This window comes from Salmo salar, chromosome ssa19, assembly GCF_905237065.1.
Source record: "Salmo salar chromosome ssa19, Ssal_v3.1, whole genome shotgun sequence".
Classification (NCBI taxonomy): domain Eukaryota; kingdom Metazoa; phylum Chordata; class Actinopteri; order Salmoniformes; family Salmonidae; genus Salmo; species Salmo salar.
Genome location: NC_059460.1, coordinates 36,594,154 through 36,607,878, shown reverse-complemented (window position 1 = coordinate 36,607,878; position 13,725 = coordinate 36,594,154). Strand labels below are relative to the sequence as shown.

The following is a 13,725-nucleotide window of genomic DNA, read 5'->3' as shown; positions in this document are numbered from 1 at the left end:
CAGTGGCTAGTTTTATATGGGATGTATATAACAGTGGCTAGTTTTATATGGGATGTATATAACAGTGGCTAGTTTTATATGGGATGTTTATAACAGTGGCTAGATTAATATGGGGTGTTTATAACAGTGGCTAGTTTTATATGGGATGTATATAACAGTGGCTAGTTTTATATGGGATGTATATAACAGTGGCTAGGTTTATATGGGATGTATATAACAGTGGCTAGTTTTATATGGGATGTATATAACAGTGGCTAGTTTTATATGGGCTGTATATAACAGTGGCTATTTTTATATGGGATGTTTTACAGTGGCTAGTTTTATATAGGATGTATATAACAGTGACTAGTTTTATATGTGATGTATATAACAGTGGCTAGTTTTCTATGGGATGTTTTACAGTGACTAGTTTTATATAGGATATATAGAACAGTGGCTAGTATTATTTGGGATGTATATAACAGTGGCTAGTTTTATATGGGATGTATATAACAGTGGCTAGTTTTATATGGGATTTTTATAACAGTGGCTAGGTTTATATGGGATGTTTATAACAGTGGCTGGTTTCATATGGGGTGGTTATAACAGTGGCTAGTTTCATATGGGATGTATATAACAGTGACTAGTTTCATATGGGATGTATATAACAGTGGCTAGTTTTATATGGGATGTTTTACATTTGCAAGTTTTATATGGGATGTATATAACAGTGGCTAGTTTTATATGGGATGTATATAACAGTGGCTAGTTTTATATGGGATGTATATAACAGTGGCTAGTTTTATATGGGATGTATATAACAGTGGCTAGTTTTATATGGGATGTTTGGCAATGACTAGTTTTATATGGGATGTATATAACAGTGGCTAGTTTTATATGGGATGTATATAACAGTGGCTAGTTTCATATGGGATGTATATAACAGTGGCTAATTTTATATGGGATGTTTATAACAGTGACTAGTTTAATATGGGGTGTTTATAACAGTGGCTAGTTTTATATGGGATGTATATAACAGTGGCTAGTTTTATATGGGATGTATATAACAGTGGCTAGGTTTATATGGGATGTTTATAACAGTGGCTAGTTTAATATGGGGTGTTTATAACAGTGGCTAGTTTTATATGGGATGTATATAACAGTGGCTAGTTTTATATGGGATGTATATAACAGTGGCTATTTTTATATGGGATGTTTTACAGTGGCTAGTTTTATATAGGATGTATATAACAGTGACTAGTTTTATATGTGATGTATATAACAGTGGCTAGTTTTCAATGGGATGTTTTACAGTGACTAGTTTTATATAGGATGTATATAACAGTAGCTAGTATTATTTGGGATGTATATAACAGTGGCTAGTTTTATATGGGATGTATATAACAGTGGCTAGTTTTATATGGGATGTGTATAACAGTGGCTAGTTTCATATGGGATGTTTATAACAGTGGCTAGTTTTATATGGGATGTTTATAACAGTGGCTTGTTTTATATGGGATGTTTTACAGTGGCTAGTTTTATATGCGTTGTATATAACAGTGGCTAGTTTTATATGGGATGTATATAACAGTGGCTAGTTTTATATGGGATGTATATAACAGTGGCTAGTTTTATATGGGATGTATATAACAGTGGCTAGTTTTATATGGGATGTTTGGCAGTGACTAGTTTTATATGGGATGTATATAACAGTGGCTAGTTTTATATGGGATGTATATAACAGTGGCTAGTTTTATATGGGATGTATATAACAGTGGCTAGTTTTATATGGGATGTTTATAACAGTGGCTAGATTAATATGGGGTGTTTATAACAGTGGCTAGTTTTATATGGGATGTATATAACAGTGGCTAGTTTTATATGGGATGTATATAACAGTGGCTAGGTTTATATGGGATGTATATAACAGTGGCTAGTTTTATATGGGATGTATATAACAGTGGCTAGTTTTATATGGGCTGTATATAACAGTGGCTATTTTTATATGGGATGTTTTACAGTGGCTAGTTTTATATAGGATGTATATAACAGTGACTAGTTTTATATGTGATGTATATAACAGTGGCTAGTTTTCTATGGGATGTTTTACAGTGACTAGTTTTATATAGGATATATAGAACAGTGGCTAGTATTATTTGGGATGTATATAACAGTGGCTAGTTTTATATGGGATGTATATAACAGTGGCTAGTTTTATATGGGATTTTTATAACAGTGGCTAGGTTTATATGGGATGTTTATAACAGTGGCTGGTTTCATATGGGGTGGTTATAACAGTGGCTAGTTTCATATGGGATGTATATAACAGTGACTAGTTTCATATGGGATGTATATAACAGTGGCTAGTTTTATATGGGATGTTTTACATTTGCAAGTTTTATATGGGATGTATATAACAGTGGCTAGTTTTATATGGGATGTATATAACAGTGGCTAGTTTTATATGGGATGTATATAACAGTGGCTAGTTTTATATGGGATGTATATAACAGTGGCTAGTTTTATATGGGATGTTTGGCAATGACTAGTTTTATATGGGATGTATATAACAGTGGCTAGTTTTATATGGGATGTATATAACAGTGGCTAGTTTCATATGGGATGTATATAACAGTGGCTAATTTTATATGGGATGTTTATAACAGTGACTAGTTTAATATGGGGTGTTTATAACAGTGGCTAGTTTTATATGGGATGTATATAACAGTGGCTAGTTTTATATGGGATGTATATAACAGTGGCTAGGTTTATATGGGATGTTTATAACAGTGGCTAGTTTAATATGGGGTGTTTATAACAGTGGCTAGTTTTATATGGGATGTATATAACAGTGGCTAGTTTTATATGGGCTGTATATAACAGTGGCTATTTTTATATGGGATGTTTTACAGTGGCTAGTTTTATATAGGATGTATATAACAGTGACTAGTTTTATATGTGATGTATATAACAGTGGCTAGTTTTCTATGGGATGTTTTACAGTGACTAGTTTTATATAGGATATATAGAACAGTGGCTAGTATTATTTGGGATGTATATAACAGTGGCTAGTTTTATATGGGATGTATATAACAGTGGCTAGTTTTATATGGGATTTTTATAACAGTGGCTAGGTTTATATGGGATGTTTATAACAGTGGCTGGTTTCATATGGGGTGGTTATAACAGTGGCTAGTTTCATATGGGATGTATATAACAGTGGCTAGTTTTATATGGGATGTATATAACAGTGGCTAGTTTTATATGGGATGTTTATAACAGTGGCTAGTTTAATATGGGGTGTTTATAACAGTGGCTAGTTTTATATGGGATGTATATAACAGTGGCTAGTTTTATATGGGATGTATATAACAGTGGCTAGTTTTATATGGGATGTTTTACATTTGCAAGTTTTATATGGGATGTATATAACAGTGGCTAGTTTTATATGGGATGTATATAACAGTGGCTAGTTTTATATGGGATGTATATAACAGTGGCTAGTTTTATATGGGATGTATATAACAGTGGCTAGTTTTATATGGGATGTTTGGCAATGACTAGTTTTATATGGGATGTATATAACAGTGGCTAGTTTTATATGGGATGTATATAACAGTGGCTAGTTTCATATGGGATGTATATAACAGTGGCTAATTTTATATGGGATGTTTATAACAGTGACTAGTTTAATATGGGGTGTTTATAATAGTGGCTAGTTTTATATGGGATGTATATAACAGTGGCTAGTTTTATATGGGATGTATATAACAGTGGCTAGGTTTATATGGGATGTTTATAACAGTGGCTAGTTTAATATGGGGTGTTTATAACAGTGGCTAGTTTTATATGGGATGTATATAACAGTGGCTAGTTTTATATGGGATGTATATAACAGTGGCTATTTTTATATGGGATGTTTTACAGTGGCTAGTTTTATATAGGATGTATATAACAGTGACTAGTTTTATATGTGATGTATATAACAGTGGCTAGTTTTCAATGGGATGTTTTACAGTGACTAGTTTTATATAGGATGTATATAACAGTAGCTAGTATTATTTGGGATGTATATAACAGTGGCTAGTTTTATATGGGATGTATATAACAGTGGCTAGTTTTATATGGGATTTTTATAACAGTGGCTAGGTTTATATGGGATGTTTATAACAGTGGCTGGTTTCATATGGGGTGTTTATAACAGTGGCTAGTTTCATATGGGATGTATATAACAGTGACTAGTTTCATATGGGATGTATATAACAGTGGCTAGTTTTATATGGGATGTTTTACATTGGCAAGTTTTATATGGGATGTATAAAACAGTGGCTAGTTTTATATGGGATGTATATAACAGTGGCTAGTTTTATATGGGATGTATATAACAGTGGCTAGTTTTATATGGGATGTTTTAAAATGGCTAGATTTATATGGGATGTGTACAACAGTAACTAGTTTTATATGGGATGTATATAACAGTGGCTAGTTTTATATGGGATGTTTTAAAGTGACTAGTTTTATATGGGATATGTATAACAGTGGCTAGTATTATATGGGATGTATGTAACAGTGGCTAGTTTTATATGGGATGTATATAACAGTGGCTAGTTTTATATGGGATGTATTTAACAGTGGCTAGTTTATATGGGACGTTTTACAGTGACTAGTTTTTTATGGGATGTATATAAGAGTGACTAGTTTTATATGGGATGTGTATAACAGTGGCTAGTTTTATATGGGATGTATATAACAGTGACTAGTTTTATATTGGATGTATATAACAGTGGATAGCTTTATATGGAATGTATATAACAGTGACTAGTTTTATATGGGATGTATATAACAGTGGCTAGTTTTATATGGGATGTTTTACAGTGGCTAGTTTTATATGGGATGTATATAACAGTGGCTAGTTTTATATGGGATGTATATAACAGTGGCTAGTTTTATATGGGATGTATATAACAGTGGCTAGTTTTATATAATGTTTTATATGGGCTGTTTTCTTTATGTTTTTATATGGGCTGTTATCTTAATGTTTTATGACGGCTGTTTTCTTAATGTTTTATATGGGCTGTTTTCTAAATGTTTTAAATGGGATGTTTTCTTTATGTTTTTATTAGACATAGAGGATAGCTTTAGTTGTTCAATGTAGCCTCATTATTTAATGTATATTCTAAAGGTTTCTCTGTCTGTTATTGCTACATTGTTATCTGATGGGAATGGACATCACAAGTCATTATGTCCATTTCATTGAAATACAACTATGCATAAATAGCACCATATCCCCTATATAGTGCACTACTTAGGGAATAGGGCGCTATTTGGGATGCAAACAATCTCTCTCTCTCTAGATATATATATATAGAGAGAGAGAGAAAGATAGGCTGCATCCCAAATAGCACCCTATTCCCTAAGTAGTATATATATATATATGATTCAGTCCCTGACGTTGTCTCTGCTGGTATTGCTGCGTACAGGTTTAAGGAGACCAGAGGCTGCTGGGTCTCCTACCATCAGGAGACAACCAGCCCCCGGCCACCACTCCGGGACAGGTCAGAGCTCAACCCTCAACCCAACCTAACCCCAACCTAGACACTCCCCTTCCCCCAGACTAGACACAGGTAGTGAGACCGGAGGCAGCAGGGAGACACCCCCAATGCTAGGACACAACCAGCCCTAAACCTGCCGTCACACCCCCACAACTCACCCTATGCTAGGACACAACCAGCCCTAAACCTGCCGTCACACCCCCACATCAATCAATCATTTGATTTAGAAAGCCCTTTACAGTAACTCAGCCTTGGGGCCTTCCTGGGTTATAGGTAGGGGCCTCCCTGGGTTATAGGTAGGGGCCTCCCTGGGTTATAGGTAGGGGCCTCCCTGGGTTATAGGTAGAGGCCTCCCTGGGTTATAGGTAGAGGCCTCCCTGGGTTATAGGTAGGGGCCTCCCTGGGTTATAGGTAGGGGCCTCCTTGGGTTATAGGTAGGGGCCTCCCTGGGTTATAGGTAGGGGTCACCCTGGGTTATAGGTAGGGGCCTCCCTGGGTTATAGGTAGGGGCCTCCCTGGGTTATAGGTAGGGGCCTTCCTGTGTTATAGGTAGGGGCCTCCCTGGGTTATAGGTAGAGGCCTCCCTGGGTTATAGGTAGGGGCCTCCCTGGGTTATAGGTAGGGGCCTCCTTGGGTTATAGGAAGGGGCCTCCCTGGGTTATAGGTAGGGGTCTCCCTGGGTTATAGGTAGGGGCCTCCCTGGGTTATAGGTAGAGGCCTCCCTGGGTTATAGGTAGGGGCCTCCCTGGGTTATAGGTAGAGGCCTCCCTGGGTTATTAGGTAGGGGCCTCCCTGGGTTATAGATAGAGGCCTCACTGGGTTATAGGTAGAGGCCTCCCTGGGTTATAGGTAGGGGCCTCCCTGGGTTATAGGTAGAGGCCTCCCTGGGTTATAGGTAGGGGCCTCCATGGGTTATAGGTAGAGGCCTCCCTGGGTTATTAGGTAGGGGCCTCCCTGGGTTATAGATAGAGGCCTCACTGGGTTATAGGTAGAGGCCTCCCTGGGTTATAGGTAGGGGCCTCCCTGGGTTATAGGTAGGGGCCTCCCTGGGTTATAGGTAGAGGCCTCCCTGGGTTATAGGTAGAGGCCTCCCTGGGTTATCGGTAGAGGCCTCCCTGGGTTATAGGTAGGGGCCTCCCTGGGTTATAGATAGGGGCCTCCCTGGGTTATAGGTAGAGGCCTCCCTGGGTTATTAGGTAGGGACCTCCCTGGGTTGTAGGTAGAGGCCTCGCTGGGTTATAGGTAGAGGCCTCCCTGGGTTATAGGTAGAGGCCTCCCTGGGTTATAGGTAGGGGCCACCCTGGGTTATAGGTAGGGGCCTCCCTGGGTTATAGGTAGGGGCCTCCCTGGGTTATAGGTAGGGGCCTCCCTGGGTTATGAGGTTATTAGGTAGGGGCCTCCCTGGGTTATAGGTAGGGGCCACCCTGGGTTATGAGGTTATTAGGTAGGGGCCTCCCTGGGTTATGAGGTTATTAGGTAGGCGCCTCCCTGGGTTATGAGGTTATAGGTAGGGGCTTCCCTGGGTTATAGGTAGGGGTCTCCCTGGGTTATAGGTAGGGGCCTCCCTGGGTTATGAGGTTATTAGGTAGGGGCCTCCCGGGGTTATGAGGTTATTAGGTTGGGGCCTGATTACAGGCTCAAAATGGCTAAAAACAAATAACTTTCTTCTGAAACTTGTCAGTCTATTCTTGTTCCCACTCCTCTTTCTATTCAAGTTAGAGCCAGTTTGCGCTGTTCTGTGATGGGAATAGAACACAGCGTTGTACGAGATCTTCAGTTTCATTTCTCAGAACAAGAATAGACTGAGTAGTTTCAGAAGAAAGTTCTTTGTTTCCGGCCATTATGAGCCTGTAATGGAACATACAAATGCTGATGCTCCAGATACTCAACTAGTCTAAAGAAGGCCTGTTTTATTGCTTCTTTAATCAGAACAACAGTATTCAGCTGTGCTAACATAATTGCAAAAGGGTTTTCTAATGATCAATTAGCCTTTTAAAATGATAAACTTGGATAAGCTAGCACAACGTGCCATTGGAACACAGGAGTGATGGTTGCTGATAATGGACCTCTGTACGCCTATGTAGATATTCCATAAAAAAATCTGCCGTTTCCAGCTACAATAGCCATTTACAACATTAACAATGTCTACACTGTATTTCTGATCAATTTGATGTTATTTTAATGGACAAAAAACAAGGACATTTCTAAGTGACCCCAAACTTTCGAACGGTAGTGTATGTTAACATTGCCAAAGCTAGTGAAGTAGATAATAAACAAAAGTGAAATAAACAATACAAATTAACAGTAAACATTACACTAACAAATGTTCCAAAAGAATAAAGACATTACAAATGTCATATTATGTGCAAATCCCTCTGTTCCCTTCTTCCCTTCCTGTATCCTTCATCCACTTCTCTCTCTCTCTCTCTCTTTCTCTCTCTCTGCGTCTGTTTCTCGTTGCTAAGCAGCTTTTAACCGAGTTGTACAGATGGTCCCAGCAGAGAGGAACCAGCAGCAGCAACAGAACAACCCCAGTAAGTGTGTACAGCCACCTTGCTGTCATTACTCACAACTTTTGAGGAATCCTGTTGCACTTAATATATCTGAGTACAGTTACTTAAAGTGAGTTTGTATTGATTAATCAAACTGATAGAATCGCTGGGACCCCTCTCTTTTTCTAATGAGCCTTGCACATTACACACACACACACACACACACACACACACACACACACACACACACACATCAATACACACACACACACACACACACATCAATACACACACACACACACACACACACACACACACACACACACACACACACACACACACACACACACACACACACACACACACACACACACACACATCAATACACACATCAGTACACACACCAATACACAGATCAGTACACACATCAATATAAACACACACATCAACACACACACACATCATCAATACACACACACATCAATACAAACACATCAACACACACACACATCATCAATACACACACACATCAATACAAACACACACATCAATATAAACACACACATCAATAAACACACACACGTCAATATATATTACAAAACAACCTTCATCCTAGAGTTATATATCACAAATCATCCTTCAATAAGTGTTATATAACACAAAACAATTTTCGACTTAGTGTTATACATCACAGAACAAACTTCAACCTAGTGTTATATATCACAAAACATCCATCAATCTAGTGTTATATATCACAAAACAACCTTCAACCTAGTGTTATATATCACAGAACATCCTTCAACCTAGTGTTATTTATCACAAAACAATCTTCAACCTAGTGTTTTATATCACAAAACAACCTAGTGTTATATATCATAAATCAACCTTCAACCTAATGTTATATATCACAAAACAACCTTCAATCTGGTGTTATATATCACAAAACAACCTTCAACCTAGTGTTATATATCACAAATCATCCTTCAAATAAGTGTTATATAACACAAAACAATTTTCGACTTAGTGTTTTACATCACAGAACAAACTTTAACCTAGTGTTATATATCACAAAACATCCTTCAACCTAGTGTTATACATCACAAAACATCCTTCAACCTAGTGTTATATATCACAAAACATCCTAGTGTTATATATCACAAAACAACCTAGTGTTATATATCACAAAACATCCTTCAACCTAGTGTTATATATCACAAAACAACCTAGTGTTATATATCACAAAACAACCTAGTATTATATATCACAAATCAACCTTCAACCTAGTGTTATACATCACAAAACAAGCTTCAATCCGGTGTTATATATCACAAAACATCCTTCAACCTAGTGTTATACATCACAAAACATCCTTCAACCTAGTGTTATATATCACAAAACAACCTAGTGTTATATATCACAAAACAACCTTCAACCTAGTGTTATATATCACAAAAAAACGTCAACCTAGTGTTATATATCACAAAACAACCTTCACCCTAGTAGTATAGTGTCACAAAACATCCTTCAACCTGGTTTTATATTTCACAAAACATCCTTCAACCTAGTGTTTTCAGTCTGATGGCCTTGAGAAATAAGCTGTTTTTCAGTCTCTCGGTCCCTGCTTTGATGCCCCTGTACTGACCTCGCCTTCTGGATAATAGTGGGATGAACAGGCAGTTGCTTGGGTGGTTGTTGTCCTTGATGATCTTTTTGGCCTTCCTGTGACATCGGGTGATGTTGGTGTCCTGGAGGGCAGGTAGTTTGCCCCCGGTGATGCGTTGTGCAGATCTCACTACTCTCTGGAGAGCCTTACGGTTGTGGGTGGAGCAGTTGCCGTACCAGGCGGTGATACAGCCCGACAGGATGCTTTCAATTGTGCATCTGTAAAAGTTTGTGAGTGTTTTCGGTGACAAGCCACATTTCTTCAGCCTCCTGAGGTTGAAGAGGTGCTGTTGCGCCTTCTTCACCATGCTATCTGTGTGGGTGGACCATTTCAGTTTGTCCGTGATGTGTACGCCGAGGAACTTAAAACTTTCCACCTTCTCCACTACTGTCCCGTCGATGTGGATAGGGGGCTACTCCCTCTGCTGTTTCCTGAAGTCCGCGATCATCTAATTGGTTTTGTAGACATTGAGTGTGAGGTTATTTTCCTGACACCACACTCCGAGGGCCCTCACCTCCTCCCTGTAGACCGTCTCCTAGTTGTTGGTAATCAAGCCTACCACTGTAGTGTCGTCTAGTGTTATATATCACAAAACAGCCTTCAACATAGAGTTATATATCACAAAACAACCTTCAACCTAGTGTTATATATCACAAAATAATGTTTTACCTGGAGTTTTATATCACAAAATAGCCTGCAACCTAGTGTTTTTTTATTATACATATCCATACACGCATGTATGCATATACATACACATATATACACACATACCTATATACCTATATAGACATACATATACACACCTATATAGACATACACATATACACACACACCTGTATAGGCATACACATATATACATATATACACACACATACATATATAGACATACACATATATACACACACATACCTATATAGACATACATATACACATATTTTTTACATTTTAGTCATTTAGCAGACGCTCTTATCCAGAGCGACTTACAGTAGTGAATGCATACATTTAATTTAATTTCATGCATTTTTATTTATTTTGAACTGGCCCCCCGTGGGAATCAAACCCACAACCCTGTCGTTGCACACACCATGCTGGCGTTGCAAACACCATGCTCTACCAACTGAGCCACAGGGAAGACTATATACATATACACATATATACATACCTACAGTATCTCACAAAAGTGAGTACACCCCTCCCATTTTTGTAAATATTTGAGTATATCTTTTCATGTGACAACACTGAAGAAATGACACTTTGCTACAATGTAAAGTAGTGAGTGTACAGCTTGTATAACAGTGTAAATTTGCTGTCCTCTCAAAATAACTCAACACACAGCCATTAATGTCACACCTATATAGACATACATATACACATATATACATACACATACCTATACAGACATACATATACACATATATACATACACATACCTATATAGACATATATACACATACCTATATAGACATACATATACACATATATACACACACATACCTATATAGACATACATATACACATATATACACACACATACCTATATAGACATACATATACACATATATACATACACATACCTATATAGACATACATATACACATATTTACATACACATACCTATATAGACATACATATACACATATTTACATACACATACCTATATAGACATACATATACACATATTTACATGCACATACCTATATAGACATACATATACACATATATACATACACATACCTATATAGATATACATATACACATACCTATATAGACATACATATACACATATATACACTGCTCAAAAAAATAAAGGGAACACTTAAACAACACAATGTAACTCCAAGTCAATCACACTTCTGTGAAATCAAACTGTCCACTTAGGAAGCAACACTGATTGACAATAAATTTCACATGCTGTTGTGCAAATGGAATAGACAACAGGTGGAAATTATAGGCAATTAGCAAGACACCCCCAATAAAGGAGTGGTTCTGCAGGTGGGGACCACAGACCACTTCTCAGTTCCTATGCTTCCTGGCTGATGTTTTGGTCACTTTTGAATGCTGGCGGTGCTTTCACTCTAGTGTGCATGTGTCTGCTCAAACGGTCAGAAACAGACTCCATGAGGGTGGTAGGAGGGCCCGACATCCACAGATGGGGGTTGTGCTTACAGCCCAACACCGTGCAGGACGTTTGGCATTTGCCAGAGAACACCAAGATTGGCAAATTCGTCACTGGCGCCCTGTGCTCTTCACAGATGAAAGCAGGTTCACACTGAGCACATGACAGACGTGACAGAGTCTGGAGACGCCGTGGAGAACGTTCTGCTGCCTGCAACATCCTCAAGCATGACCGGTTTGGCGGTGGGTCAGTCATGGTGTGGGGTGGCATTTCTTTGGGGGCCGCACAGCCCTCCATGTGCTCGCCAGAGGTAGCCTGACTGCCATTAGGTACCGAGATGAGATCCTCAGACCCCTTGTGAGACCATATGCTGGTGCGGTTGGCCCTGGGTTCCTCCTAATGCAAGACAATGCTAGACCTCATGTGGCTGGAGTGTGTCAGCAGTTCCTGCAAGAGGAAGGCATTGATGCTATGGACTGGCCCGCCCGTTCCCCAGACCTGAATCCAATTGAGCACATGTGGGACATCATGTCTCGCTCCATCCACCAACGCCACGTTGCACCACAGACTGTCCAGGAGTTGGCAGATGCTTAAGTCCAGGTCTGGGAGGAGATCCCTCAGGAGACCATCCGCCACCTCATCAGGAGCATGCCCAGGCGTTGTAGGGAGGTCATACAGGCACGTGGAGGCCACACACACTACTGAGCCTCATTTTGACTTGTTTTAAGGACATTACATCAAAGTTGGATCAGCCTGTAGTGTGGTTTTCCACTTTCATTTTGAGTGTGACTCCAAATCCAGACCTCCATGGGTTGATAAATTCGATTTCCATTGATTATTTTTGTGGGATTTTGTTGTCTGCACATTCAACTATGTAAAGAAAAAAGTATTTAATAAGATTATTTCATTCATTTAGATCTAGGATGTGTTATTTTAGTGTTCCCTTTATTTTTTGGAGCAGTATACATACACATACCTATATAGACATACATATACACATATATACACACACATACCTATATAGATATACATATACACATATATACATACACATACCTATATAGATATACATATACACATACCTATATAGACATACATATACACATGTATACGTACACATACCTATTTAGACATACATATAAACATATTTACATACACATACCTACATACATATACACATATATACATACACATACCTATATAGACATACATATACACATATATACATACACATACCTATATAGATATACATATACACATACACATACCTATTTAGACATACATATACACATATATACATACACATACCTATATATATATAAATATACACATACCTATATAGACATACATATACACATATATACGTACACATACCTATATAGACATACATATACACATATATACACACACATACCTATATAGATATACATATACACATATATACATACACATACCTATATAGACATACATATACACATATTTACATACACATACCTATATAGACATACATATACACATATATACATACACATACCTATATAGATATACATATACACATACACATACCGATATAGACATACATATCCACATATATCCGTACACATACCTATATAGACATACATATACACATATTTACATACACATACCTATATAGATATACATATACACATATATACATACACATACCTATATAGACATACATATATACACACACATACCTATACAGACATACATATACACATATATACACACACATACCTATATAGACATACATATACACATATATACATACCTATACCTATATAGACATACATATACACATATTTGCGTACACATACCTATATAGACATACATATACACATATTTACATACACATACCTATATAGATATACATATACACATACACATACCTATATAGATATA

At 37.9% G+C, this 13,725-nt stretch overlaps 1 protein-coding gene across 5 annotated transcripts in view; it reads left to right on the top strand.

Moving 5' to 3' along the window:
- Positions 1 to 13,725, top strand: part of vit (vitrin) — a 177,536-nt gene that overhangs the window by 118,402 nt on the left and 45,409 nt on the right. For 4 of the 5 annotated variants that reach the window (XM_045702270.1, XM_045702268.1, XM_045702269.1 and 1 more), the window contains 2 exons: positions 5,460 to 5,534; positions 8,000 to 8,065. In XM_045702270.1, coding sequence (XP_045558226.1) covers positions 5,460 to 5,534; positions 8,000 to 8,065 — 141 coding nt within the window. The remainder of the gene's footprint in view (positions 1 to 5,459; positions 5,535 to 7,999; positions 8,066 to 13,725) is intronic. The other variant, XM_045702271.1, reaches the window with a different exon arrangement.